General features: G+C 51.4%; 1 protein-coding gene and 1 long non-coding RNA gene across 3 annotated transcripts in view; one reads left to right on the top strand and one right to left on the bottom strand.

Annotated features, from left to right (window-relative positions):
* Positions 1 to 11,093, bottom strand: part of LOC141424974 (uncharacterized) — an 85,663-nt gene extending 74,570 nt beyond the window's left edge. Inside the window, exon 1 of the long non-coding RNA XR_012449962.1 lies at positions 6,779 to 11,093. This is a non-coding gene — a long non-coding RNA (uncharacterized lncRNA). The remainder of the gene's footprint in view (positions 1 to 6,778) is intronic.
* A 186-nt stretch (positions 11,094 to 11,279) lies between these two features.
* On the top strand, positions 11,280 to 20,608 carry Zc3h12a (zinc finger CCCH-type containing 12A). Of its 2 annotated transcripts, XM_020178674.2 has the most exons (6): positions 11,280 to 11,430; positions 12,191 to 12,667; positions 16,950 to 17,089; positions 18,109 to 18,343; positions 18,825 to 18,931; positions 19,105 to 20,608. In XM_020178674.2, the coding sequence occupies exons 2-6, from the start codon at positions 12,225 to 12,227 to the stop codon at positions 19,977 to 19,979; spliced, it is 1,800 nt and encodes a 599-aa protein (XP_020034263.1). In that variant the 5' UTR covers positions 11,280 to 11,430; positions 12,191 to 12,224; the 3' UTR covers positions 19,980 to 20,608. The 2 variants fall into 2 exon arrangements, with proteins under 2 accessions (XP_020034263.1, XP_073936649.1); XM_074080548.1 differs by lacking the exon at positions 11,280 to 11,430 and having other exon boundaries at positions 11,473 to 12,667.
* Positions 20,609 to 26,385: the final 5,777 nt, after the last annotated feature.

The following is a 26,385-nucleotide window of genomic DNA, read 5'->3' as shown; positions in this document are numbered from 1 at the left end:
CCCTATTCACAATAGCCAAGTTATGGAAACAGCCAAGATGCCCCAGCACTGACGAATGGATTAAGAAAATGTGGTATCTATACACAATGGAATTTTATGCAGCCATGAAGAAGAACGAAATGTTATCATTCGCTGGTAAATGGATGGAATTGGAGAACATCATTCCGAGTGAGGTTAGCCTGGCTCAAAAAACCAAAAATCGTATGTTCTCCCTCATATGTGGACATTAGATCAAGGACAAACACAACAAGGGGATTGGACTATGAGCACATGATAAAAGCGAGAGCACACAAGGGAGGGGTGAGGATAGGTAAGACACCTAAAAAACTAGCTAGCATTTGTTGCCCTTAACGCAGAGAAACTAAAGCAGATACCTCAAAGCAACTGAGGCCAACAGGAAAAGGGGAACAGGTACTAGAGAAAAGGGTAGATCAAAAAGAATTAACCTAGAAGGTAACACCCATGCACAGGAAATCAATGTGAGTCAATGCCCTGTATAGCTATCCTTATCTCAACCAGCAAAAACCCTTGTTCCTTCCTCTTATTGCTTATACTCTCTCTACAACAAAATTAGAAATAAGGGCAAAATAGTTTCTGCTGGGTATTGAGGGTGTAACGGGGAGAGGGATGGGGTGGAGTGGGTGGTAAGGGAGGGGGTGGGGGCAGGGGGGAGAAATGAACCAAGCCTTGTATGCACATATGAATAATAAAAGAAAAATGAAAAAAAAAATGAAGCTTCTAGGGGAAAGGGGAAGAAAGACTTTAATCAAATAAAGTAATTTAAAAGCAAAAAAAAAAAAAAAAAGCAGTACTGTGCCTTTCTAGCAAAGCACCAGGCCCTGAGTTCAACTCCTAGCACCACCTAAATAAATAAATAGATAGATAAATAAATAGAAGCAAATACTCACATACTCTGTTATGTGGTTGATTGCATCCCCCAAAATTCAGATGTTGAAATCTCAACCTGAGGTCTCTTAGGATGTGACCTAATTTGGAAACAGGGCCTTTGCAGATGGAATTAGTTATGAGGTCACGCTGGAGTCGGGGGAGGACCCTGTTTCAACATGCCTGGTCTGGTGTCTATGGAAAGGGGAAGTGTGGACACAGACACACGCACAGGAAGAATGGCGTGTGACCATCAAGGCCAAGGCCGAGCACTGTGGCCTCAAGCCAAGGAAGGCCAGAGGTGGCCAGCAGACGGCCAGGGCCATGGGACAGGCCTGGAGCAGAGCTTCCCTCACAGGCCTCCGAAGGAACCAGCCCTGCCTACCTTGATCTTGGACCAGAACTGAGAGACAATGTGTTTCTATTGCTTAACACAGGGGTGCTTTGTTACAGCACCCTAGCAACTAAGACACCCTGTGATGGAACAAGAGGAATTTCCCCTCCTGCTATGGCTTGATCTGAATTATCCCCTAAAGGTGCATGTATTAAAGACTTGTTTGCTGGCAAGGAGATGGGACCTTTAGGAGTCCTATACGATCTACTGGGAGGAGGTTAGATCATTGGGGAGTATCCTCAAAAGGCTAGACCCTGGCCCTTTTCTGTGTCTCTCTTTGCTTCCTGGCTGCCACTAGGTAAGCAACTTTTTCCACTACACAGCCTTTCCATGATGTACTGCCTTGACACAGGCCCATGGCAATGGGGCCAGGTGATCATGGACTGAAACCTCTAAAATAGTGAGCAAACTTTCTTCCTTGCAAATTGATTTACCTCAGGTATTTTGTCACAGTGATGGAAAGTTAACTGGCAACTGTATGGTGATGAGTGGGCAGGGACATTGCAGTACTGTTCTTCATAGGCAAGATCAGAAACAACTGAAGCATCTATCAATCACACATGGTCTAAGCAAACATGGTATATCCTTCCCACAGAATATTTTTCAATGAGTCAAGGTAATGTGTTCTGATTGGGACTACCTCAAAGATGTATTTTCTTTCTTTCTTTCTTTCTTTCTTTCTTTCTTTCTTTTTTTGTGGTACTGGGGTTTGAATCCAGGGCCTCACACTTGCTAGGCAGGTACTCTGCTACTTGAGCCACTCCACCAGCCCTTTTTTGTGTTGGGTATTTTTTGAAATAGGGTCTCATGAACTATTTGCCTGGGCTGGCCTCAAACCACAATCTTCCTGATCTCTACCTCCCAAGTAGCTAGGATTACAGGTGTGAGCCACCAGCACCCAGCAGAGATGTACTTCCAATTGAGAAAAGCAAAGTGCAGTTGGTTAAGTAGAGGAACTCGTTTGTATGAAAATAAAGAGAAATGCGATGGGGTGTGGCTCGGTGGTAGGGCATTTGCCTAGCATGTACAAGGCCCTGGATTTCATTCCCAGCACTGCAAAAATAAAATAAAAAGAGAGCCGAGCATGGCAGTACACACTTGTAATCCCAGCACTTGGAAGCTAAGGTGAGATCATGAGTTTGAGGCTAGACTTGGCCCTGTCTCAAAAAACAAATAAATTGTGCTGAGGATGTGGCTCAATGGTAGAGCACCTGCCTCACATACACAAGGCTCTGGGTTCCCTCCCAAGCACCAAAAAAGAAAAGACAAAAAATTAAAAATAAGTAAAAACAAATGTGCGAATATTTGCTCACAGAATCACCGATTCTTCCTGAAGGAAGAAAGTGCTAACCCCGGGTGTCCCTGGAGACAGAAGCACATTAGGCCTCCCGCCTGTGAGCGCACCTGCACTGCTGATGTGTCACCTGTTTCAAAAACTCTGCGCTACATCAAGATGTCTCTACGACTTCAAAAACGGATCCTAGAAAGAGAAAACGTAGCCATCTCGGTTTTTCATCTTTTGGAAATGACAGCTATTCGTAACGAAAATGGGCTCTTTGAAGAAGTGATACCTTCTCTCTTATCTCTCCATTTCGAAAGCATAAAATTTGTTTTTAAAATAACCCAAGAAATCACAAAAGGAAGCATGACTCGAATTCTGAACCTCTATGTATGAAGAGCAAATAGATCTGTTTTTTCAAAATTCTGAGCTTGTAAGGTTTTAATCTATAATGACCACTTCAGTATTCAGTTCTCAAACCAAGCGTGACAAATCATTTTGAGTCCATGTGCCTAGAAATCTTGCTTTTCCTCATTAAATTAATTTAAATTCTACTAAACAGTAGGCTTTGCTGATTAAATAGAAAAAAGTAGCCTTTAAAAATAATGAATCTTTTATTAGTGTGTATAAATTGTGCAAGGTGAGGGTTTTCACTGTGACCTGTGCGTATGTACACACAGTGTACTTTGAGCGGATTCTGCCCCACCCTGTCATTCCCCTCCCTCTGGCTCCCTTTGCTAACAGTCCCCCATTTACCTTCATGTTTCTCTCTAGTCCCATCCATTTTCTTGCAAATGACATCATTTCATACTTCCTCATGGCTACATAACATTCCATGTATACACAGACTTTTAAATACAATCTTTAGGATCAAACTGTTCTAAAATAAATGTTTTCATTTTCTAGATCTTGTAAAAATGATGAAATTATTTTTTCTAACTCAGGGTTTTCAAAAGCTGTCAATTTCTGTGAAAATTATCTGAGTATCCAAACATGCTGTGAAATCCAACCTGCCATACCCCCAATCCTTACTCTGCCCTAGCAGAGGTGGCAGCATGGGGGGAGGAGGCCCAAACCCAAAATGACATTAGGACATGTGGCATCTGGGAGCAGTTCTATCACTGCCTTGCTGTGTGACCTTAGGCCAATCTTCAAGCCTCTCTGGTCTTCTTTTCACTGTTTGGAAAATGAGAATTACTGTCAATCTTCCTCTTGGAAAAACAGACAAGGAAAGGGAGAAAAACAAGGAGATAGGATTTCACCAGGAATGCACAGAAATTCAAGCACTGCAATTATACTTAAATATTAAGAATTAATGGACTGAGAGTCAGGAGCCCTTAAAGCAGCTATAAAACCCTGGGCAACTCACACAACTTTTGTGGGCCTCAGTTTAACCCTGGGCCAAACAGCTAAGCTTGAACAATACCAGCAGTTTTGTGATCTTTTCAGTCTGTTTTATTATTTCCAAACACAAACTTCATCATTTGTAGGACTTTCATCTCTTAAGCTTATTTACGTAATTATAATATACTTAATTATTAAGTAATCAGTTACCATTAGAAAGGATATTTTTAGTTGTAAGTGGCGATATATATGGGCTTACATAAAAAAACCCTAGAATTAGGGATAGCTTCAGGCACGGCTTGGTCAAGAAGTGTCAGGAACTCCTGGCTTTTCTTATTTGTAATTAGCAAGAAACAGTTTGCTTCCCAGTTATCTCAAAGAGAAGACTCATTAACTCTGGTGGCCTAGATTGGAGGATGTGTCTTGGAGGACAATGAGATTTTCTGATTTGCTTAAGCCAATTAGGCCCCACCCCTGGAGCGAGGTTTTTCCCACTAAATCACATGGCTAGGAAATCCCCAGTCTTGTCAGGAAGAGGGAATGGCAAAGGATGCTGGGAGACCAACAGCAGGTCTTCATGACATGGTTATTGTCCAGCGGTACCACTAACTGCCGCCTGAGCTTCTGACCAGCCTGGGACTGCACATTAATGACCCTGAGACCTTGTGAGACACTCGCAGTGATCACTCCATCTGTGTGACCATGCCAGTTTCGTGATCCCACATCAGCCCAGTTGGCAGCCAGCTCCGGCTCTGTGGTCAGATGTGGCCTCGCTGTTTTTCATCTGTGTCTGTGCCCGGTTTCTCATCCTCCACTCCCATGGGCATCTTTATGGACGAACAGACAACCCAGCTGGAGACCCCAAGAGTTCTGAACTCTCTTTCAGCTCTGAGTCTCCAGGCCTACACCTGCCTCTTTCAGACCCAAGGGAACATCCTTGAGCTGGACTTCAGAAGGTGCATCAGAGGTGGCTACAGCAAAGCAGCTCCCATGATGCAGCTTCGCTCCCTTGTGCATCCACTCACCAGGGTCTTACCAACATCTGCACCAGATCCTGTGCTGGAAACACAGGGACCAGGGCACAGGCCCATCCTCAAAAAGCCGCAGCAGAGGGCAGAGGGTGGGGCCTCGAACAGACACAGTTCAGTATAGAGACACCAGGAGGAGGACTTCCGCCTCACAGGTGGAAGGCACAAACATCCACCTGGCACCCTCCAGAGCAAGGCCCCTCAGCCCACGCCCCTACTCAAGAGGCCCTAGACAAGGCCGGGGATTATCTAGCAGCTTCAAGTGCACCAGCAAGTTCATGTTCCCCAGTGCAGATGAGGGACTTCAATGCCTCCAACCCCTCTTAAATGCTCAGGGCTCTGCAGAATCCTTTTCTGCCTGCCAGTGCAGTGGCTTTGGGGCAGGGGCAGTGAGGTACAGACATTCCAGGCCCCACCTCTTCAGGGAGCTCAAACCTAGTTGGGACTCACCTGTGAAGGGAGTGCAGGGTGAGAAGGAGGAGCTTCCACTCCAAGCCCCTCTCTCCAATCAGCACCCAACCTTCGCCCTTCCTTGAGTTAAGGGTTGCCCTCACCAGGTCCCCAGGTGAGTCACAGGGACTTTGGGGCCCTGTGTGGCTCTGATTGCCACCTCTGAGCAATCTGGGCCATGTATGTGGAGGGGGATGGAGAATGCCTGGCTAGCCCCACTCTCAGCTCGACCTAAAGGAACCTGGCATGTGGCCAAAGCCAAGCCCCTTTCCTCCTTCCCTCCCCCATGCTGGTCTCCCCATCTATAAAACAGTTTCGGGTTAATCACGCTCTAGGGGCTTTCCAGCTCCAGCAGTCTGACTCAAGGTTCAGAAAAGGAGCAAGGACAACTGAATGAGGGTGGGGTTATCTGGCCAGAGCCCCTGGACAAAAAGGCCTCAGATTTAGACTTTGGATGTTTTTCCAAATGGGATTCTTCTCAAGCACAGGATAAAATATGGTCATCAGGCCCCGTCACCAAAACATGCCATTTGTAACTGATCTGGGGATTAACCTTAGCTTTACAGAAGAGCAGCTTGTGAGGTGCAGAGTTCCTGCTGACCCTCCACCCAGATTCTGTCCCCATTAATGCTAACGTCTGACACTGCCCTGGCACCTTGGTCAACGCTCAGAAATCCCACCAGGACACATCCCTGTTGACCCAACTCTGGCCCTTGTGGATTGTCCCAGCTTTTTCATCACTATTCCTCCTGTCTCCAGGTCTAAGCCAGGGTATTAGATTGTCAGGTCAGCATGTCCTTGGAGTGCTTTAAAAAACTCTAGTTTTTGCTTTTTTATTGGTGGGTCTGGGATTTGAACTCAGGTCTTCACATTTGCAAAGCAGGCACTCTATCGCTTGAGACACACCTCCAGTCCCTTGGAGTGCTCTTGCCCATCTGTGCTTTTCCTGACGGTTTTGAGGAGTCTTGGCCAGGCGTTTTGCAGAATGCTCTTATCTATTTATTTATTTATTTATTTATTTATTTATTTATTTATTGGTAGTACTGAGGTTTGAACTCAGAGTCCCATGCTTGCTAGGCAGCACCCTACCACTTGAGCCACTCCACCAGCCCTGTAGAATGCTCTTTAATTTGGGTTTGCCGATGTTATTCTTTCTTTCGGGTTCTGGGTTTTTAGAAAGAAGAGTACAGAGGTGAAGTGCCCTTCTGCTCACGGGCAGGGGAAGGCAGGGTTGAGTACATGATGCCCACCTGACTTCTCCCCGGTGATGCTGACCTGGTCCCTCTACTAAGACACTGTCTGCCAGGTGTCTCTCCTACAAAGCTACTGGCGTTTCTAGTCCTTACTGAAATTGGTGGATTGGTTAGAAGCCAATAACTAAGTCCAGGCTGTACTCACCTCTGCCTCCTGGAGGAGGGGACGGTGCTTTCTCGGCAATTCTGTAAGGAAGATTTGCCTCAGGCAGGGCATGATGGCCCATGCTTGGAACCCCAGCACTCAGGAGGCTGAGGTAGAAGGATCACCAGCTCGAGACCAGCCTGGAATACATAGTGAGTCCTGTCCCCACCTTTCTAAAAAAAAAACAAAACAGCTTGCCTCTTCTCTCAGTTAGTTAATTATTCAATAATGTACTTACATGGGTATGAACTCATAGATCTTTATTTTGAACTCTGGATTATAACCCAGTATCCTGCTATGTACTGGGTTGCTCACATTGTTCCAGCTCTGGCCACTGGGAGCGCCCTTGGCTCGGGTCCCTTTGCCACACTCCACTCACCCCCTAACCCCCACCCCGTTCTTTTGTTTGGAGCACTTCTTAATCTACCACCACAAGATACTCCAAGCTCACATTTTCCCTGCCTCAGCCCTAGAATCAGACATGGCTGCAAGGAAATAAATATTTTTTAAAACAAGTCCTCCAATTATCTTGTCAACAAGCCAAATATATTGTGCCACATTTGAATGTGTGATAAAAAAAAAAAAGTTAATTGTTCAGTTACCATTTAAAACACACATCGATTTTTGTAGTCCTGCTGTGACAAGTCTTTGTAAAATATACCAAGCGCCTCAAAATGTGGGAGGGAGCTGATCCTTTCTCTACTTCCAGAAGGCCTTGCTGAATTTGAGGGTCACCTTTGCAGCCACTCTGCTAAGGTGTGGGGGCATCCTGCCCAGCCCTCCTACAGAGATGGCCTGGCTCAAGCATCCTCCCCAGGTTGCGTTGCCAAGGTCATTCCTGGGCCCTTTCCCTCTCTAGCCTCCCCCTCCCCCTTGAGCATACACTCCCAAAAGTGACCAGTCCAGGAGCTTTGTAGATTCACCCAGGCAGGCTGGGCACAGTCAGGTGACCAGAGGGCACACAAGTTCCAGGAAGGAAGTGGGCAGGCAAACGCAAGGGCAGGCATGCAAGAAGCACAGTGGGAGGTGGACTTAGCCCCATTAGATCCAGAGGACTCCTGAGGACCAGGGCCAAGGTTTGCAAAATCCAGCTGTAAGTGGAACACAGCTTCCCTGGAGCAGCCCTGGGTTTTGCCGAAGAGTCAGTTCTCAGGAAAGAGCCACCATCACAAGCAGGAAGAGACTGAGACTGTGGCCCAACGGGCAGGGCAGGGAGCTATCTGACTCATTGCCCGGCCCTGCTGGTCCCTCTGTCAAGTGCTGGACAGCATGGGCCTGGGTGCACAGGGAGAGTCCAATCCAGCCTTGGCCAAAGAAGGTCCCAGGCTGGCAGCGGCAATCCAGCATATAGGGAGGACACAGACCAGGTGCAGAGGGGATGAGGAGGAGGAAGCCACTTTGCATCTAGGAGTCAGGGCAGACCTCACAGAGGAGGTCACATCACCAAAAAGATGAATGGAATTGGCCAAGCAGCAGTCAGGAGGGGAAGGTGGGGGGCACTCCTGGCCCACAGAGAAGCTGAAGCAGAGGCAGGGAAGTATCTGCCAGGTACTGGCACAGTGCCCACCACCAGACCAGTGCTCTAAATGTGAGGCATCCTCACTATGCTAGGCTATTAGCATCACTATTATATTAACCTAGACACATCACTTAATATTTTTACCATCTCTAAGGCAATGAGCACAATGAGAAATGCCTGCCATCGCTGAGTTCTTCTCAAACGCAAGGGCAGCTGTGGGAGATGAAGGGATGGTGCTCTGTGCTGGCTGGAGTGACTTTGAGCTTGGGATGTCTTGAGCTGGCATCCCTAGGGCTGTCTTGGGTCCCCTCTCTCCTCACCCTGTTGGTCCCAGGGGTTGCTGTGCTTGGGAGGAAACAGAAAGGGGACCACTTTGGGATCTTTAAAAATGATTAGCCACCAAACAGACACATGACAAGGTGGGACCAGGCAAGATCAGAGGAACAACCTCAGAACCCATCAGCTGTAGGCTCTCCTCCTCCCTACAATCTTCTCTGGCCCCCCACAGGCAGGTGTCCAAGCTGAAATGGACTGCCCTGTGAAGGGATATATGAGTTCTGGCTCTCCCAGCTCCTACTCCCTGAGCCAGAGACTTCACCTTTCCCAATCTCTGAGCATCCATGTTCTCAACTCGGAATTAAAGAATTAAGACAGGTACAGGAACACCCAAAGCAAGTTGAGCACCATACCTATAATCCTAGCTACTTGGGAGGCTGAGATTGAGAGGGTTGTGGTTTGAGGCACAGCCCAGACAAAAAGTTCACAAGACCCTATCTCAACTAATAGCTGGGTGCAGTGGTGCATGCCTGTCATCCCAGCTATGGTGGAAAGTGTAAAACGGAAGGATTATGGTCCAGGCTGACCTGGGTTAAAAGTAAGACCCTATTTCAAAAGGGCTGGAGGCATGGCTCAAGTTGTAGAGCACTCTCTAGCAAGTGCAAGGCCCTGAGTTCAAAGTCCAGTACGTCCAAAAAATAAAATACCCAAGCATGCTCTTTGTAATAGAAAAAAAAATCCTAGAAGCAATGTCCAACAACAGGTGAGTGGATTAATAACCAGGGGTACAGTCACAAAATGGGATGCTATTCAGCGGCAAAATAATTACAGGTCCACAGGCAACAGACATGTTTTTTAAAAATATAATGCTGTGTAAAAAAGGAAGTCACATAATCATAGAATGATTCTATTTATATAAAGTAAAAAGAAAGCAAAACTAAATAATATACTATTTAGGGATTCACACAACAGTGGTAAAGCTAAAAGCAAGGAAATGACTTGCATGAATCCAGGAAAGCAGTCCCTCAGGACAAGGGAGAGAGGTGGTGATGGCAGGTACTGGCACTGCCTTTGGGTTGTTGTTGTTACTTTAGACAGGGTCTCACTATGAGGCCCAGGCTGGCCTCAAACTTGCAATCCTCCTGTCTCTACCTTCCAAGTGCTGGAATATTGGGATTACAGGTGTGCATGCATCCAGGCCCAGCTCAGCTCACTGACTTCTTAAGTTAGATGACATATATATTTTTTTAATTACTGATATTTTTAAGCTGTACATGTACAATTGTATCTATGGTGTCTTCAACAATAAAAATGTTTGCGTCTCATATAAACAGCGCCCTAAGAGAGCACATGCTTTATTTTTTTTTTGGCGGTACACAAGTTTGAATTCAGGGTCTTGCATTTGCTAAGCTGGTGCTCTACCACTTCAGCCATGCCTCCTATTCCTGGAAACATGCTTTTGATAAGGCAGAGATAATGCAATTAAAGTACCAACACACAATAATAAGCACTGAACTTTGAGAGTTTAGGCTCGCTGGGCCTCAGTTTCCCCATTTGCAAAGTGAGCTGGTGGTACTACAGAGACTATCCACTAGCTTGGTTCTGTGTTCTTTCTCCCTCTCCCAGTCCTCTCCTCTCCCTTTCTCTTGCTTACATATACATGAGCATGTACACACAGACACTAAAGCCAGCTCCCTTTGCCCTGGAGCACTGGTGGCTTCCAAAGTGGCAAAGCAGGCTCTTGATGCACCGGAATGGGAGCTCTTGGTCCTGGGTCCGCCTCTTCCTAGCTGGGAAATTCAGCCTTTTCTGAGCTAATCAAGGGTAACTCTGTTTTCCTCCTCCAAGCCTCTGAGTAGATCCTGTAGAGTGCTTTGCTCATGAAGGGATCATGACGACTGACTGGGAACCTCAAAGCATCCATATGGAAGGGCGGGGCTTCCTCCAGTGGGGGTCAGGTTAAGTTTTGCAGTGTGGGTAACAGTGTTCTATGAACACGCTCACATACTCACCTGGGGGTTGGTGCCAACGTCCCTCCTTACCCTGGTTTTTTGTTTTGTTTTGTTTTGTTGTTTTTCCTCAATCATTGTGCAACTGCGGGTTGAACCGTCTTTCTGTCTTGGGAAGGTACTTATTTCAGAAAAAAAATGTACCTGGCCCTGGGTGTGGCCCCAACTCTGCACGGCAACATATCTGTTGGGTGGCCCAGTCTCAATCTGAAAAGTACCTGCCCGGGTGTATCTGCCTTTATAACTATGGCGCTTCCTCCAACGGTGTGTGAACAAACGTCTCTGGTCCTGATTCATTGCTTGTGCACCTGACTACTTTCATCAGGTCGGGGGTACTGGTCAAGTTCCTGAGGCTGGCCCTGTCTTTGTGTCACTCACAGGCACGTGGATCCGTCGGAACCTAACAGGTGCGCATACCTGGCTCAGCCGGTGCCTCCTTACGCGCGGCCGGGAGGACGCACTCTCCTCCGTAGAGTACGCCGGCACCTACGGGAGCTACCGTCAACCCCTGCCCCTGCTCGGGACTGGCCGGGCGCTGGCCGCGGGGGCGGGGCCTGGGCCCCGGAGGGCGGGGCGGGGGGCGGAGCAGGAAAGGGCAGCGGCCGCCGACCCCTTGACCCTCCTTGAGGCGGGCGGCGCGCGGACCGCGGGGGTGGCCGGGGACGGGGTTGGGGGTGGGGCCTATCCGGGGCGGCGGGCGGAGCAGGAAGGGGCGGTGGCCCTGCCCAGCTTCCGCGTCGTGGTCCTTAAAGCACCTGCCCGCCCCCGTCGGTACAAAGGCGCCACCCGCTGGCCCCCGGGACTCGGCCCCATGGAGACGCCGCCGGCCGCGGCTAGCGCTCGGCGGGGTGAGACGCGGCGGGGAGAGCGCGGGCGGCGGGGTCTGGGAGGAGGGGCCTGGGGAGGGTTCCGGTTGTGTCCGACCCCAGCTGAGGGACGTGCGGACGGTGTCCCCCGCCTCGCCGGTCCTCAGGACCCCTGTAACTTAGCCCAAGTGCGCAGAGACCGGGGAGGGGGGGGCCGAGAGCGCGCGGGTCTCGGGCCGGGACAGTCTCGCGTCACCGGCGCCCGGCAGCCAACCAGAATCTTCCAGCAACTTTTTTCCTCGGTTGGTCACCCCGGAAACTTGGCCTCCTGGGGTCCGGGAGTCCGGCCACTGGGCCCTGCGCGTCCTGGGCCTGGGCGTTGAGTACCAGACAGGCGGACGGGGGTGATGGCCTTAGCAGGGAAGCCCCCGGGCCCGCGACCTCACTTCCAACCCTAGGTTTCCATCTGAGAGCCCCGCCCCTTCCTTCTGTGTTCCCTAAGTTGGCGTGGGGGTGGGTTTGGAGGTGGAGTTCGACCAGGTCCCAAATTCTTGTATCACTAGTTATCAGGTGGGTGACCTTGAGCTAGTTCTTAGTGCATGTGCCTCAGTTCCTCTTTACATAATGGGAATGATAATCTCGAGCTGAGAGCGCTTTTGAGAGGACAGCCTGAGCTGACATATGACGATGGCTTTGTATAGCGCCACCAGTTCAGTACTGCCTCTCCCTACTGGGCGGGGCTGGCAGGAGAGATGGAAAGAGAGCCACATTCCTGATCCCTAACCCTGTGGTGGTCCATTAGGAGCTGTGACAGGTGCCTTCCGGGAATCCGAGATATGAGTGGCCCCTGTGTGCAGAGGCCCATCCAAGAAGCCAGCCCCACCATGAGTATGTGGGGTCTTGAGGACAGCCGCAGCTGTCGGGGTACCCCCAGGCCAGCCCAGGATTTTGCCACTGAAGAGGCATCAGCTTCAGAGCTGCAGATGAAGATGGATTTCTTCCGGAAGCTGGGGTACTCGTCCTCTGAGATCCACAGTGTCCTGCAGAAGCTGGGGGCCCAGGCAGACACCAACACAGTGCTGGGGGAACTGGTGAAACACAGCTCAGCTGCGGAGCGGGAGCGCCAGGCCTCACCAGACCCCTGCCCTCAGCTCCCTCTGGTGGCCCGGGGTGGGGGTACCCCCAAGGCTCCCACCCTGGAACCTTCACTCCCAGAGGAGGACAAAGGAGGCAGCGATCTGAGGCCGGTGGTCATCGATGGGAGCAATGTGGCCATGAGGTATTTGTCACTTTTGTGAAGAGGATGCATGGAGTGGAGTGGTGGCTGCATACCTCTGTCTTGGTGGCAGAGGGGCCTTCAGGAAGGAGGTTGACCTTTTCCCATGGATGGGTGGATGAGGGAAAGGGAAAGTCCTCCATGTGGTTCTACTGTACATCAGAAGGCTCCCATAAGTCTCAGGACTTCTTTGAAGCAAGTTTTTAGGATGTCATAGGGATGAAAATGGGCTCAAAGCCTTGCTCATTGTCACACTACTGCTAAGTGGTGGAGTGAGGATTCAAACCCAGGTCCTTCTGTTCCTGAGGCCAGCCTTCTCAGTCGCCAGTTCTTGCCTGTAACTGGAGGCTGGATTGTGCCAGGGATTAGTCTGTGGGCTCCAGCTGTCTGTAGAAGCCAGTCATGTGATGCTCTAAACTTCATTGCCTCATTTGTAAGACTGGGTAACCCCCGCCTCAGGTGGTCCTGGAGAGTGAATGCACTGAACCTGGAGAGTCACAAGTGCTCAGTAAACAGTAGTTGTTTTTACTATTCAGGGGCTCTGTCCTCTGAGGCCTTCTTGTCCCAGACCTGGGCTCCATTGAAGCAGACTTAGTTACTGAGATCAGAGCTATGACCAAGTGTGACCTGTTACTGGATCTGGCTCTCCATGTGGGTGGGTGACTGTTACTGGGATCTACACTGATTGAGCTAAAGCTACCTGGACTGGACTGGTCTCTAGGGGCTCCTGGCCCCATACCTGCCCCCCTTCCCCCTCTCCTGGCCCATGCATGTTTCACAGGGAATAGTTTTGTTTGGGTGGGGGCAGAGGATGAGGCCAGGCTATTGCTGACCTTAAGGAGTCCTCACTTCTCCCTTCAATCCAGGCCGCACCCTGCGGCCCTGCTTTCTCCCAATTCCCCACACTGCTGGCTGGTGAGTCAGGACTGGGTGAATCACTTAGAAGGAAAAGTTCCTGTTGGCAGGAACATGGAGAGACCCCAGATACCGGGGGGCAGGAGATGGGGAGGGCTCCTTCCAGGTTGGCCTGAGGGATCTCCCAGGTGGGTTGCTGGAGGTTTTACATCATGGCAAATGTCTGCCTCTTCCCCTGGCATTTTGCCCTGCCTACTCCCAGCCCAACTGGGGCAAGTGAGCTGTCCAGCTGGTCCTGGCCTGGCCCAGCACAGCAGGTGTGTAGATGAGCCTGCTTCCACCCGCTTTGGATCAGTCTTTCTGTCTCTGAAACACTGATCACAGCCTGTGCCTTGAGAATTCAGGGTCTTCTTTCAGTCTCCAGCCTGAGCTGGGCTAGAAGAAGTCTGTGACTTTTTCTGGGCACCAGCCAGTGTGACTGAGCCCTGGGGTGGCCATATAATGTGTGTATTTGTATCCTGATAGAAGGAGGAGGGGACTGGGCAGGAGGAGGGCTGGGGTGCAGGAGCTCAAGGGAGCTGACACTGGGCGGAGAGAGCCTGCAGCCTGCCTGCCTGCCTGCCTGCCCGCCCGCTGGGGGTTTCTCGGCTGGGGCAGTGGCAGGAGGGGAATTCCAGGCTCAGACTTCCTGTCTCAGCTGCTGCTCTATTCCTGCTCTGCTGCCCCCTCCCCCCCGGAGCAGGCAGGCTAGCCCCCACCATATGCAAATCGTGGGGAAATTCACCTCTGTTTCCTTCTAAGGGAATTTTTCTCCACTAGTCTGGCCCAGCCCAGGCAGATCTTTTCACCTGGGGAGCCTGGCCCAGCCCTGCTCTCTGTCCTGGGGCGGGGAACAACCCAGCTGGAGTCTCCCATGTACATATCCCATCAGTCTGGTGGGCCGGGGAGGGGCCCTGACCTTAGAGCAAACAAGAGTCTGGGAGTAGGTGATGTCTGATGTTCCTGAGGCAGCTGGGCTTCCTGCTTTGCAGTGAGCTGAACTAAGTGAGTTGTCTGAGGCACTCCAGGCTTTGGTGTCATTGCTGCTGAGAGCAGACTGTCCCCAGCCAGGGTTTTTAGTGCCCAGAGGCAGTACACACCCTAGGAGCCCTGGCATCCCTTGAAGTCCCAGCCTTGGCATTGCTAGCCCAGGAGGGACATGTTTAGCTATATGAGTGTGTACAGGTGGTGTGTGTGTATGCTGCATACCTGGGACAGAGAGCCAAGCCAGAGATGACCACTCTACCATCTGGGGGAGACAGTAGAGGGCCCATAGGAGGGGACAATGTGATAGGGGCAGGACTGGGTATTGTGAAGACAAAGACCAGAGACTTGACCCATCCTAGCAGGTCAGGGAAGGCTTTTCAAAAGCGGTGAACATGACACCTCACTTGGGTTCCTGAAGGGAGAGCAGTTTGTCAGATGCATGTTTCTTCTCCCTCTCAACACACTTTGTTCAAACTCAAGTTTGGAGAATTTTTTCTTTCAAATAAATTTCAGGTCTGAGCCAGGTGTAGTGTTTCAGGTCTGTAATCCCAGTACTCAGAAGGCTGAGGTGGGAGTATTGTGAGTTCAGGGCCAGCCTGGGCTACATAGAGAGTTCCAGGCCAATCTGGGCTACAGAGTAAGACCCTGTATCAAAAAGCAAAGCAAAACAAAAACCCTTAGGTCTTCTGTGAGGGGCAGGAAAGTAATTCACTCGCCCTGGACCTGGGTTCAATTTCCATCTCTTTACCACTAGCCAGGTGACCTTGGGCAAGTCATGGACCCTTCCTTTTCTTCACTGTAGCAAGCCATGTGAGGATGAAGTGACATGTCTGGCCTCCAGTTTGAGTCAGTACTGCTCTGCCTGCTCTCTCACCATCAGGGTTGGTACCTGTCTGGGTGTCAACAGGGTGGTTATGAGCACTGGCTCTGGGCCCACCCATATCTCTGCTCCATTACTACTGCTGTGTGACCCTAGTGACTAAGTTACCCTTTCTGGGCCACAGTTTCCTCATTTGAAAAAAAGAGGGAAAGGAAAAGCAATGACAGTACTCTCCTCTTAGGCTTGCTGGTGATTCAGTGTTAAGCACTTAGAACAGCAGGTTTGCAGTTCTTGATAAATGTTAACTTATAAGCAGGCTGAGTGATGGGGCATGGGGGCAGTGAGTACTACCTTGGGGCTGGACTTTGTCTCTCCTACAATTTACAGAGACCTTCAGACCCTGGAGCCCCAGGCTTACCCCCACACAGCCTGCATGCCCCTAGCTGCCCTACCTCCCACTCTACCTTCTCTTGGGGCTCCAGCTGTCACCCCCCCACACACAGCAAGCCACAGGATGTGGTCTGCCATGGACTCGCCTCTTTTGCGTAACATTTATTCTGTTTTATTTGCCAAACATGAGAGTCTTGAGTTGCTCACCAAGGGGAGAGGCAGGGCTGCCTGACAGGGAGTCCCCCAGCTCCTGGGCCTCAGGCCAATGGGAAAGTTGCCCACTGATGGGTCTAAGGAAACTGTAGACTGCTGGGCCCATTTTTTCAGGTGGAAAAACAGAGCCAGGGAACCCAGGATCCCCTCAAGGCTGTCTTCTGGGTCCAGACACATTTGGATGACACATGTCCATGCCCAGGCTCTCCTTGCCAGCTAGCATAGTCTCCCAGCAGCTTCCTGGCTATTTTTTCTGCCTCAAGTCACTCCCTCTTTGAGGTGGGATGGGGAGTGAGGAAGGGGCAGGTGTTGTCACAGAGAATTGGCCTCTTGGGAAAAAGAGCTGTACCCTTTCACTTTCACACTGAATGTCTGTCCCACTTCCTGAACCACGTGGATAGGTGGACTCAGCCCCTTCCCTGTGCCCTCTGGGGTCCCAGCCCGAGGCCCAGTGTACGAACTGAACTTTAATCCGGAACAATCTGGTTTCTCTCTGGTTAGCCTGACTGGTGCTTCCCCCGCCCCCACCACAGTGCTGCTGACGATGATGAGTGAGGGAGGGGAGGTGACTCAGACTGTGTGTGCACATCTGTGTCCCTGTGGTCCCAGCAGCTACCAGGCGGGGCAGGAACCCAAAGTCTCCCAGCACCTTCCCCCCACCCTCAGGTGTGTTGCAAGTGGCCTGACCCTCCCCCAGTGTGGGCAGCCAATGCTGCCAGATTCCTGGGTGGATCCACATTTACAGGAGATGGAATCTCAGGGAAAGTCCCACGGCTGGGCTGGCCATCCAGGTGCTGTGAGAGCCAGCCCAGGGAACCAGGCCTCAGGCCCACTGGCCATAGGCCATGGACTGAGCCCTCAGGCAGCTCAGCAAAGCCAGCCAGGGACTGGAGTGAGACCCACCTCCCATTCCTGCTCAGACCCTAGTGACAGCAGGCTGATGGCTTTCCTGGGCTGATCTGTGCCTGCTTTCCCTCACAGCCATGGGAACAAGGAGGTCTTCTCCTGCCGGGGCATTCTGCTGGCCGTGAACTGGTTCCTGGAGCGGGGTCACACTGACATCACAGTGTTCGTACCATCTTGGAGGAAGGAGCAGCCACGGCCTGAAGTGCCCATCACAGGTGTGTGGGCCCTCTGGAATAGGGTGGTCTCATACCCCAGGGGCTCTACTCCCCAAGACAGCCTTTGGACAGGGCCAGTAACTTCTAGACTTCAAGCAGCAAGCAGCATGCCTTTTCCCAGTGTTTCCCTTAGCAGCCCTCCCTGAACAGCAGCCATTAGAAAATCACCTTGTCCACCCTCTGCCTCAGGTCCTTGCACTTCCCTCATCCTCCTTATGGTCTATCACTCTGTCAGCGTCCCCAGTGGCACAGAGGAAGTATAGCTTACCAGTTAAGGCCCTGGGCACTGGACCAAGACAGCCAGGGCTAGAATCCTGGCTCTGAGAGACAAAGACCTTGATTAGCCCCACTCAGAAGCTCTTGCTCCTCACGTGTAAAATGGGTGGCATGGAGGTTTGGTGCCAGCGTTCCTCACAGAGCTGCTGAGTGGGGCATGTGTGTTAGTCTGTAAGTGCTTAGGAGAATGCCTGGCCTGGGGTAAGTGCTCAGTATGCACCAGTTGTTACCATTACCCTCACAAGAGCCCCTTGGGGGCTCTTTTCTCTTTTTCCAGACTTCATTTCTCTAGAAGTCTGGAGATCTGGGAGCAGGCTGGCTGGGGCTGCAGGCTCCAGGAAGAGCTGGCCTTTCCAAACAGGAGCTAGTATATAGCCTCATCCTGCCTGCACAAGGAACATAGCCAATATACTTCTTCATGGACCCCTGCAGGATAGCCTGGGTGAACAGCCAAAGCCAAGACTACCTCTGGCTTGAACAGCCCAAAGTCACAGAGCGGGAGCAACAGAAGGGCTAGCTCTGCACTCAGAGTTCTGGCCAAGCAGGACAGTCCTGGGCACAGGTGTTCTGGGTCTTCAAGCAGCATGCCCAGGGCAGCGAACTGGGCACAGCTGGTTTCTGCCCTTGTGAATTTGGTGTTAACAGCCCCTAAGCCTAGGTGCCAAGAGCTTAAGGCAGCCCTGTGGACCTGACTCTGGGTCCCCACTGGGCCCTGACTTACTCCATCACCCTACTCTCCTCAGACCAGCACATCCTGCGGGAACTGGAGAAGAAGAAGATCCTGGTGTTCACACCATCTCGGCGCGTGGGTGGCAAGAGAGTAGTGTGCTACGATGACCGCTTCATTGTGAAGCTGGCCTTCCAGTCCGACGGTGTTGTGGTCTCCAACGACACATACCGGGACCTCCAGGCCGAGCGGCAGGAGTGGAAGCGCTTTATCGAGGAGCGACTGCTCATGTACTCCTTCGTCAATGACAAGTATGCTCCCACCCCTTGGGCCCATGGCCATGGAACCACACACAGGCTGGGCTGCAGGTACCTTTGGGAGTGAGATGGACAGCAGAGCCCCAAGCTAGAACCTGGTGGGCCAAGGCTTTTTGATTTGGGGGTGGAGTGGTAACACTTGAGATAGGCTGCAGTCAGTTCCAAGACAGCTCTCCAGCTGCCCACGCTGCTTCTCAAGCAGAGGCTAGGGCAGCAATGAGGCCTGAGATACAATCAGGTTTTGGCCTTCTGATGACCTCTGAGAGCTCCCAGCCTGGAAGGTGCCCCTGGACTGTGGTCCTCTGGATTGGGCATTCCTCTCCTCCCGTGGACTCTAGATACCAGAACTCAAGCACCAGTTTTAGGGCTACTCTCCTGTTCTTCCCAGCAAGCCTGGCTGTCCATCCCTGTCGTCGACATATGGAAATTCCCATGCGTCTCCTACCTACTGAGAGGTTTCTTTTGCCCTCTCCAGGTTCATGCCCCCTGATGATCCCTTGGGCCGGCATGGGCCCAGCCTAGACAACTTCCTGCGTAAGAAGCCACTCCCTTCCGAGCACAGGAAGCAGCCATGTCCCTATGGTAAGATTCAGCTCTGCCCTTGTAGTCCTCATCTCTGCCCCTCTACTCACCTAAGCCTGCCTGCGCCCCAGCTGCTTACTTGGGACCACCACCCTGGGAACACCCAGCCCCAAGTTCCCATGCCTCCCTGTCTTTCGTTCCCTGCTCATCATCCCTCTTCATTCCTCTTGCAGGGAAGAAATGTACCTATGGGATCAAGTGCCGATTCTTCCATCCAGAGAGGCCAAGCCGCCCCCAGCGCCCTGTGGCTGACGAGCTCCGAGCCAATGCCCTCCTTTCACCCCCCAGGACCCCAGGCAAGGACAAAAGTGTCCAGCGATCTTCACCTGCCCCTCAGTCTGCCTCTGTGCCCCCAGAGGGTGAGCAGAGCAGCCTGGATGGAAAGAAGCTGGGGACTCAGGCATCTCCACGGCCCCACCAGGAGGGCCTGACACAGACCTTTGGCCCAGTGGGCAGGAGCCTCCCACTTAGTGGGGGCAGTAGTGGCACTTTCGGGCCCACAGACTGGCTCCCACAGACCCTGGACTCACTCCCATACACCTCCCAGGACTGCCTGGATTCAGGCATTGGCTCCCTGGAGAGCCAGATGTCGGAATTGTGGGGGATCCGAGGAGGTGGCTCTGGTGAGTGGGGTCCACCTCGGGGCCCTTACCCTAGCTACAGTGCTTATGGATCTGAGCTCCCTGCCGCTCCTGTCTTCCCTGCCTTTGGAGGTGCCATAGGTACTGGCCACTTTAGTGTCCCTGCTGACTACACACCCCCACCACCTGCCTTTCCACCTAGAGAGTATTGGTCTGAGCCATACCCACTGCCCCCACCCACCCCAGTCCTTCAGGAGCCCCAGGTGCCCAGCCCAGGGACTGGAGGGGCCCCCTGGGGCAGGGCAGGTAGCCTAGCCAAGGAGCAGGCCAGCGTGTACACCAAGCTGTGTGGCGTCTTCCCCCCACACCTGGTGGAGGCTGTGATGGCACGCTTTCCGCAGCTCCTGGACCCCCAGCAGCTGGCTGCCAAGATCCTCTCCTATAAATCCCAGCACCTCAGTGAGTGAGCCAGTGTGTGGCCCGTGGTCCACAACAGGGGAGGGAAGGGAACCCCAAACCAAAGATACCATAGGATTGGTTCTGGCCCCCATGGCACCTCGAGCTGCTGATCGTGTGGGTCAGAAACGATCACCCTGTTGATACACATTGTATCTCTGTCATTTAAGGAGACGCCGGTCAGGCCGTCAGTCCGTGGCTGAGGCCCAAACCCTCTTTTTTCTCAGAGGGTGGGGAGGGAGGCCTGGGGGGAGCAAGAGGCCCAGGTAGGGGCCCTGTGCTCGGCCCCTACTCCACCCCGCCCCTGGGATGCCGGTGCTGCCGGCTAGTTGGGCACCATGTGCCTGCCCTCAAGGCCCTCCTCTAAGCCAATGTGGCCTCATCCCTGCTCTTGCGGGGCATGAGGCTTCATGTTAGTAAGCAAGATGCTTTTTAATAACCCATCTCCACCCCCTCAGTTCACCCATCCCATTGACCCTGCCAGGGGTCCAGGGCCTTTTGTCCCCACCCTCTGTTCCTTGTCCTTCCCCAAAGGTGGGGGGACATGTATGCTGCTTACAGGTAGAAATTTTAAATATTTTAAGTGGAAAGTCCTTACTCCCTGTAAGGCATCAATAAAGAACAATATAAGCCCTTTTAAGAGGTCTTAGTCTTTGTTATGGTGGGGGAAACGGGAAGGAGGAAGCAGGTGTATGAAGCTAACCTTGGGTAATGGGAGACAGGCCATCCCTGACCTGCCTTCACCTGGGGAAGTGCTCCCTGCCACTCCTGTCCTCTAGAAGGAGGGTCTCTAGGAGTGCCCTGTCCTTTAGGGCTGGGGCTTCTTTCCTGAAGCCTTGGGCTGGCTTTGATATGAGGAAGTGGTGGTGGACACACAGGCAGGGGACAGGGGAGCAGGGGTGGCCATAAGCAAAAAGGTAAAGACCTGGAATCCTGAAGCTGCAGCATTCGAGGGTGGGGCAGGATTGTGCTGTTCCCCCGCTCTGTGCTGACCAGAGCTGAGGATCAGAAACAACCTGGCAGAGATGGTGGCTTCTAGGGGAGATTGGAGTGGTATGGGGGAGCCCTTGGGTGCCCTACTCTGGTCCCTCCCAGATAGTGTTGTGTCCTAGAACCAGGGCCACACAGCGGGAGCAGCAGCCTGGGAAGGGAATGCCAGAGGGCCTTCTAGCAGGCTAGAGGCCCTGGTCACATCTCAAGAACAGGTTCTGCCACAAATTGCCACCTGGAGCAAGGGACTGGGCCTCAGTTTCCTCACCTATGAAACGGGGATAATGGTACCTACCTTGTAGGGTTATCATGAGGAGTCCATGAGATAATACATGCTAGGTGTGGACCTGATGCCCGCCACACAGGGATTGCTCATTAGACCTCAGGTATGACTCCTGTGGGCTGTGCTCACAGGGCTGACCTCCCTTTACCTTGTCAGAGTGTTTATCTGACCCTAGAAGCAGAGAGGCAAGCAGGTGCATGTGTGAGTGTCAGTTGAACAAATGGATGTGAATGTTAAGTATTTTAAGTAAAAAGCTGGGCTCTCAGATGATCCCCAAACAAAAACTATCAGCCAGGGAAAATGAAAAAAAAAAAAAATACAGCTTTAATAATCACTCTCTTTGAACATCTCACCTGATTTGTACTTACTGTTGGTATTTTCTGTTTTGGAAAATGCGACAGCACCGAACAGCTGTGCAGCTTGCAGTAGTGCTATTCCACCGGCACCCCTGCATGCACTCTTTAGAAGCACATGCTTAAGGCGGGGATCGGGGTGCCATGGAAATGACTCTGGCAACCATTAACCCACAAGGCATTCTTCGAGGAGCCCCACGCCTGTTGCTTCCAGCTGCCTCAGTTTCTATCTGCACATAGATATGTACTTGCCTTCTTTTATGTGCTAGTTTTTCCAATCAAGAACTGTATTCCAGATTAAAACGCTATTTATGGGCCTCTGTTTGTTTTTATGGGACAGGAAGCTAAAATACTGGACTGTCCGGTTCATTATCAGCCAGTTGGTAATGCTGAATGACTTGCCCAAGGTCCCAAGGAGGAGGCTAGGCTAAGACACCCTGAGTTCTTCTAGTCACTTGGACCTCAAACCTGAGGAAGGATAGCCACTCAGGCCCCTGAAGGGATGGGAAGATGGGGATGCCCTCAGCCCCCTCATAGCCCTCTGAGGTTGACAACATTCACACTGGGCCCCCCAACACAGAAGCTCAGGTGCAGGCCCTATAGCCCCATACACCAAGGCCCCTCCATCACACCCTGCTGGGGCTTGGAGGCCATGAAGCTTAGGGGTGCCCTAGGAGAGGCAGGGCGCTCTCTCACTTGCTTATATTTGGGGGGCAGTACTGTGGATTAAACTCAGGGCCTTGTGCTTGTTAGGCAGGCCCTCTACCTCAAGTCACACTCCCAGCCCTTTATACTTGCTTTTTAAATTTTTTTTCCAAGATACTTTATTTTCAAAACTGATCACAACAGGAAACTTTTGGCCAATCCTGCCAGCGCACAGGACACAGATGCTTGCTTAGCAGCTGAGAGACACACTTTCGTTGTGTGCTTGAAAAGTCAGACTTGCAGTCTGACCAGAGCTGCATTTGGTCATTTGCTGCTTCTGCTTCTTTGGGTGTTGGGGACACCATGTGATTCTACAGGCTGATGGGCAACAGCCTTAGTCCCAGGGGCTGTGTCTAATGTCAGGAGGCCCTGCCTAGCCCTACTGGTTCATGGTTAGGCACTGGCAAGGAATTAGGGAGACCATGCAGCAGATCCCACCTAGGGCTGGGTCCTGAGAAGGGTCAAATCAGTTCAGTACCTCTGATGACTTACACTGGCATCTCTCGCTTTCCCAACAGGCTCAGCCTGGTTGATCCAGCCAGCCAGGGTTCAAAAACTCCCTTCCAGGCCTCTTTCCCAATCTGGCTTCCAGGCAGAGGTACTCAGAGGCTGCCAGGCCCAATGCCAAGGCCAGTTTTTTCCCATGACTTGGGCTTTGACTCCCAAAGTCCTCCTTAGTACCTCCTGCCCACTGCTCACTCAAGCAGTTTAGTTAGGTGACATTTACTCACAGGACCTCTGTCTCTCCGCCTGTGAAAAGGACACAGTGTTCAATGCCTCTAGATTTGACAAGAAAATATGTCTGCTGGCCACTGGTGGCTCACACCTGTAATTCTAGCTACTTGGGAGGCTGAGATGGGGAGGATCAAGGTTTGAGGCCGGGAAAACAGTTCAAGAGACCCCATCTCCAAAATAACCAGAGCAAAATGGACTGGAGGAGTGACTTAAAGTGGTAGAATGCCTGCTTTGCAAGCATCCCACCAAAAAAAAAAAAAGATTACCTCAGTTCAAGTGGGGGCAGCAGGAGGGGACAGAAGCCTGGGTTTGAGCCCTGCTACCTACCTGTGTAGTCCTGGGCAACTCACAGCCCCTCCCAGGGCTCAGCTGCCTGGCCCATAGCAGCTACACGTGAGCTTCAAGGAAGAGGGTGGCAGAGATGGAATGTGACTGCTGAGACCAAAGCTCAAACCACTGAGGCATGCTGGAAGGGATCAAATTCCAAGTAGCTGCCCACTTGCTCTTTCCTCATCCTTTTCCTGGTTCCAGGAGCCAAGAAGCTGATGGAGAAACCAGAGTATGCAAATTCATACACTGTTGGGAAATGAGCCTGGGAAGCCACTGAGGACAGCCACCTTTCCTCAGGGGTTGGCCCTGAGTTTTCGTGCACATTCTGTCTGGCAAGGGTTAACCTCACTTGGAGCAGACTGCTCGGAAGTCAGTCTGACTGCGTGCGGCCTATCTTTTGCCTGCAGCCTGTCTCCCTGGCAGACTAATCCAGCCCACAATGGGTTCTGCGCACTCAGTCCCCTCTCCACTTGTCCAGTTGGGTCCCTAATCTAAGAGCAGGAGAGCTGGGACTCCAGGGGAACAGCTCTCCCAGGTCCTCCAAATATTGTTAGGCTCCTGAAAAGGGCAAGCACCTCATCAGCAAAGTTCCCTGCCCTTCCCTCGCCCCAGGAAAAGCCTGCATAGAAGCACAAGCCCCCTGCCCTGAGTAGGGTGCTGAGCAGGCCTTATCAGAGACAGCAAGGGAGAAAACAGGAGTATAGGGAAGGCAGTAGGACCATCAGTCTGAGTCCTGCCAGAAAGAAGGCAGCCCAAGACCCCGGGCACTTCTGCCCCAGGCTTATCAAGCCCCTGGCTCATCCTGCTTTCCTAGCCCATAGCAGAACGGGTGGAGCAGAAGTGACGGGAGCTTGTTCCAGGGACCTCCCAGTTCATGGGAAGGGTGTGGGAGATTTGGCTGAAAGAGGCAGGAAGTTGGGTCCTGCAATTAAGGAAACTCAAGCCATCCCAGGCCCTGGCATGTAAACCCTTCCAGCTAGTTCCTGGAGGTGGAGGTGGCCCAGGCTGCCACCTAGGGCGTGGCCTCTTGAAGCTGCTTCCAAGGCAGCTGCTGGTGATCTTAAACTGCTCATCAAATTAAGAACTGGCAGCAAGACTAGGTAGGAGGAATGGCCCAGGCACCAGAGCCCACACCCACACTAAGCTGGGCCTGCTGCTGGGAGGCCAAGCTTGGATTCTGGCTGCTCTCCACAGGCTTGCTACAGGAGCCAAGGGCCCTGCCTGCCACCTGCTGGCGCTTCCTGGTACTGCGTCCTAGGAGGCAAGGGCCCACGTAGTGGCTACTAGAAGCAGCATGGGTCTGGAAAGATGGGCCTTGGAGACTAGGGCCACGAACAATATGGAAAACAAAGTGCTCAGACAAAGGCAGGGAATGTTCAATGGCACTTATAGTTCCACTATGGAAAGCAACACCAGAGGTAACTGTCAAGGGTTGGGGGTGTGGCTCAGTGGTAGAGCTCTTGCCTGCAAGGTCAAGACCCTGGGTTCAATAACTAGCACCACCAAAAAAACAAAAACACCTCAGGAACCTGGAGGAATAGTCCAGAAAGGAAAAGGAGAAAAATGCAGTTATTCACACTTAATAAAATCACAATGAGATGCCACTGTTTTGACCCTGTTATTTTGGAACTATCCGAAGGCAGCTGAGGGGAACAGTGTGGGGGAAACAAGCAACACTGGAGGGAGACCTGGAGCTGGAAGTTTCCTAAAATGCACACACCCCCTTGATTCAGCAATCCCACTGCTATGAATGTGTATCTCTTGGGCACTTATCTGCACAATGATGTGTATAAGGCTATTCTCCGTAAGACAGTCTGAAACAGCAAAAGATAGGAAATAACACCAGTAGAGTACTGGGTGGGGCATGGTAATGAACACCTTTAATCCCAGCACGTGGGAGGTGGAGGCAGGAAGATCTTGAGTTAAGACTAGCAACACCAGAGGGAGAGGTATATAGTGAGACCACCTCAAAAAGAAAAAAAAGAGCACTGGTTAAATTCTGGTATACAAATGCAATGGATTATTAAGGAGCCAATACAAATGAACTCTGTATTTGGAATATTTTCTAAGCTAGTTTGCTAGATGAAAAAAGGGTGAACAGTGTGCAGTATGCTACCATCTTTGCAAACAGACACGTATAACATGTGTGCACTGTTCACACATGTGCAAATCTCCCGTGGAAGGGATTCAGACATTCAGGGTTCTCTCTGGGAGAAACTGGTGACTGAGGGACTGGAGGACTCGCTTTTCACTGAATGCACTTCAGTACCATTTTAACCTATGCTATTTGCATATTGCTTTGGTTTGAATGTTTATGTTCCCCTGTCAAAACTCTAACTGGGTTGGACTGGGGCTGCAGCTCAAGTGGTAGAGTGCTTGCCTATGACAGGCCCAAAGTTCAAACCCCAGTACCACCAAAAAAACCATAACAAACCCTCTAGCCCCCAGGATGATGGCAGTAAGAGGGGAGGCTTTTGGAGGGCAGAGTTCTCCTGAGTGGTATCAGTGCCTTGGTCCTTCCACCTTGGCAGGATGCAGCAAAGACACCCTCTATGAACCAAGAATCCACTTCACAAGACAATGGATCTGCTGGGGCCTTGGCCTTAACTTCCTAGTCTCACAGCTACTAGAAATGTCTTATTTGTAAGTCATCTAGTTCATGTTGGTTTCTTCTTCTTCTTCTTTTTTTTTTTTTGGTGGTACTGGGGTTGGAACTCAGAGACTTGCACTTGCTAGGCAGGCAATCTACCACTCGAACCATGCCTCCAGCCCTATGCTGTTTTTATTACAGCAGCCTGAACAGACTAAGACACATATATTCAAATTAAGACACATTTTAAATGCCCTCTTCTCTTCTGGAATAGGTGTGCAGCCGGGGAAAGCTGTATTGGCCAGGGGTCTCCAAAGTGTATTTTTGTACATGAACAGTAAAAACTCATGAATACACACACCTCCAACATGTATGTGTTGTTAAACCATAATAACTGCTGTTTTTATAAAAGTGATTTGAATATCAGCAAC

Source organism: Castor canadensis, chromosome 7 (genome assembly GCF_047511655.1).
Source record: "Castor canadensis chromosome 7, mCasCan1.hap1v2, whole genome shotgun sequence".
In the NCBI taxonomy this organism is placed as follows: domain Eukaryota; kingdom Metazoa; phylum Chordata; class Mammalia; order Rodentia; family Castoridae; genus Castor; species Castor canadensis.
Note: the sequence above shows the minus strand (reverse complement) of the source record. Positions and strands in the feature narration are given on the sequence as shown.

Bases quoted from the DNA above. Each gene is read 5' to 3' on its own strand.
- Zc3h12a (XM_020178674.2), top strand. From the start codon at position 12,225: ATGAGTGGCCCCTGTGTGCAGAGGCCCATCCAAGAAGCCAGCCCCACC. The intron at 12,668-16,949 runs GTATTTGTCACT...TTTCCCTCACAG, and splicing joins GGGAGCAATGTGGCCATGAG to CCATGGGAACAAGGAGGTCT. The intron at 17,090-18,108 runs GTGTGTGGGCCC...TACTCTCCTCAG, and splicing joins GCCTGAAGTGCCCATCACAG to ACCAGCACATCCTGCGGGAA.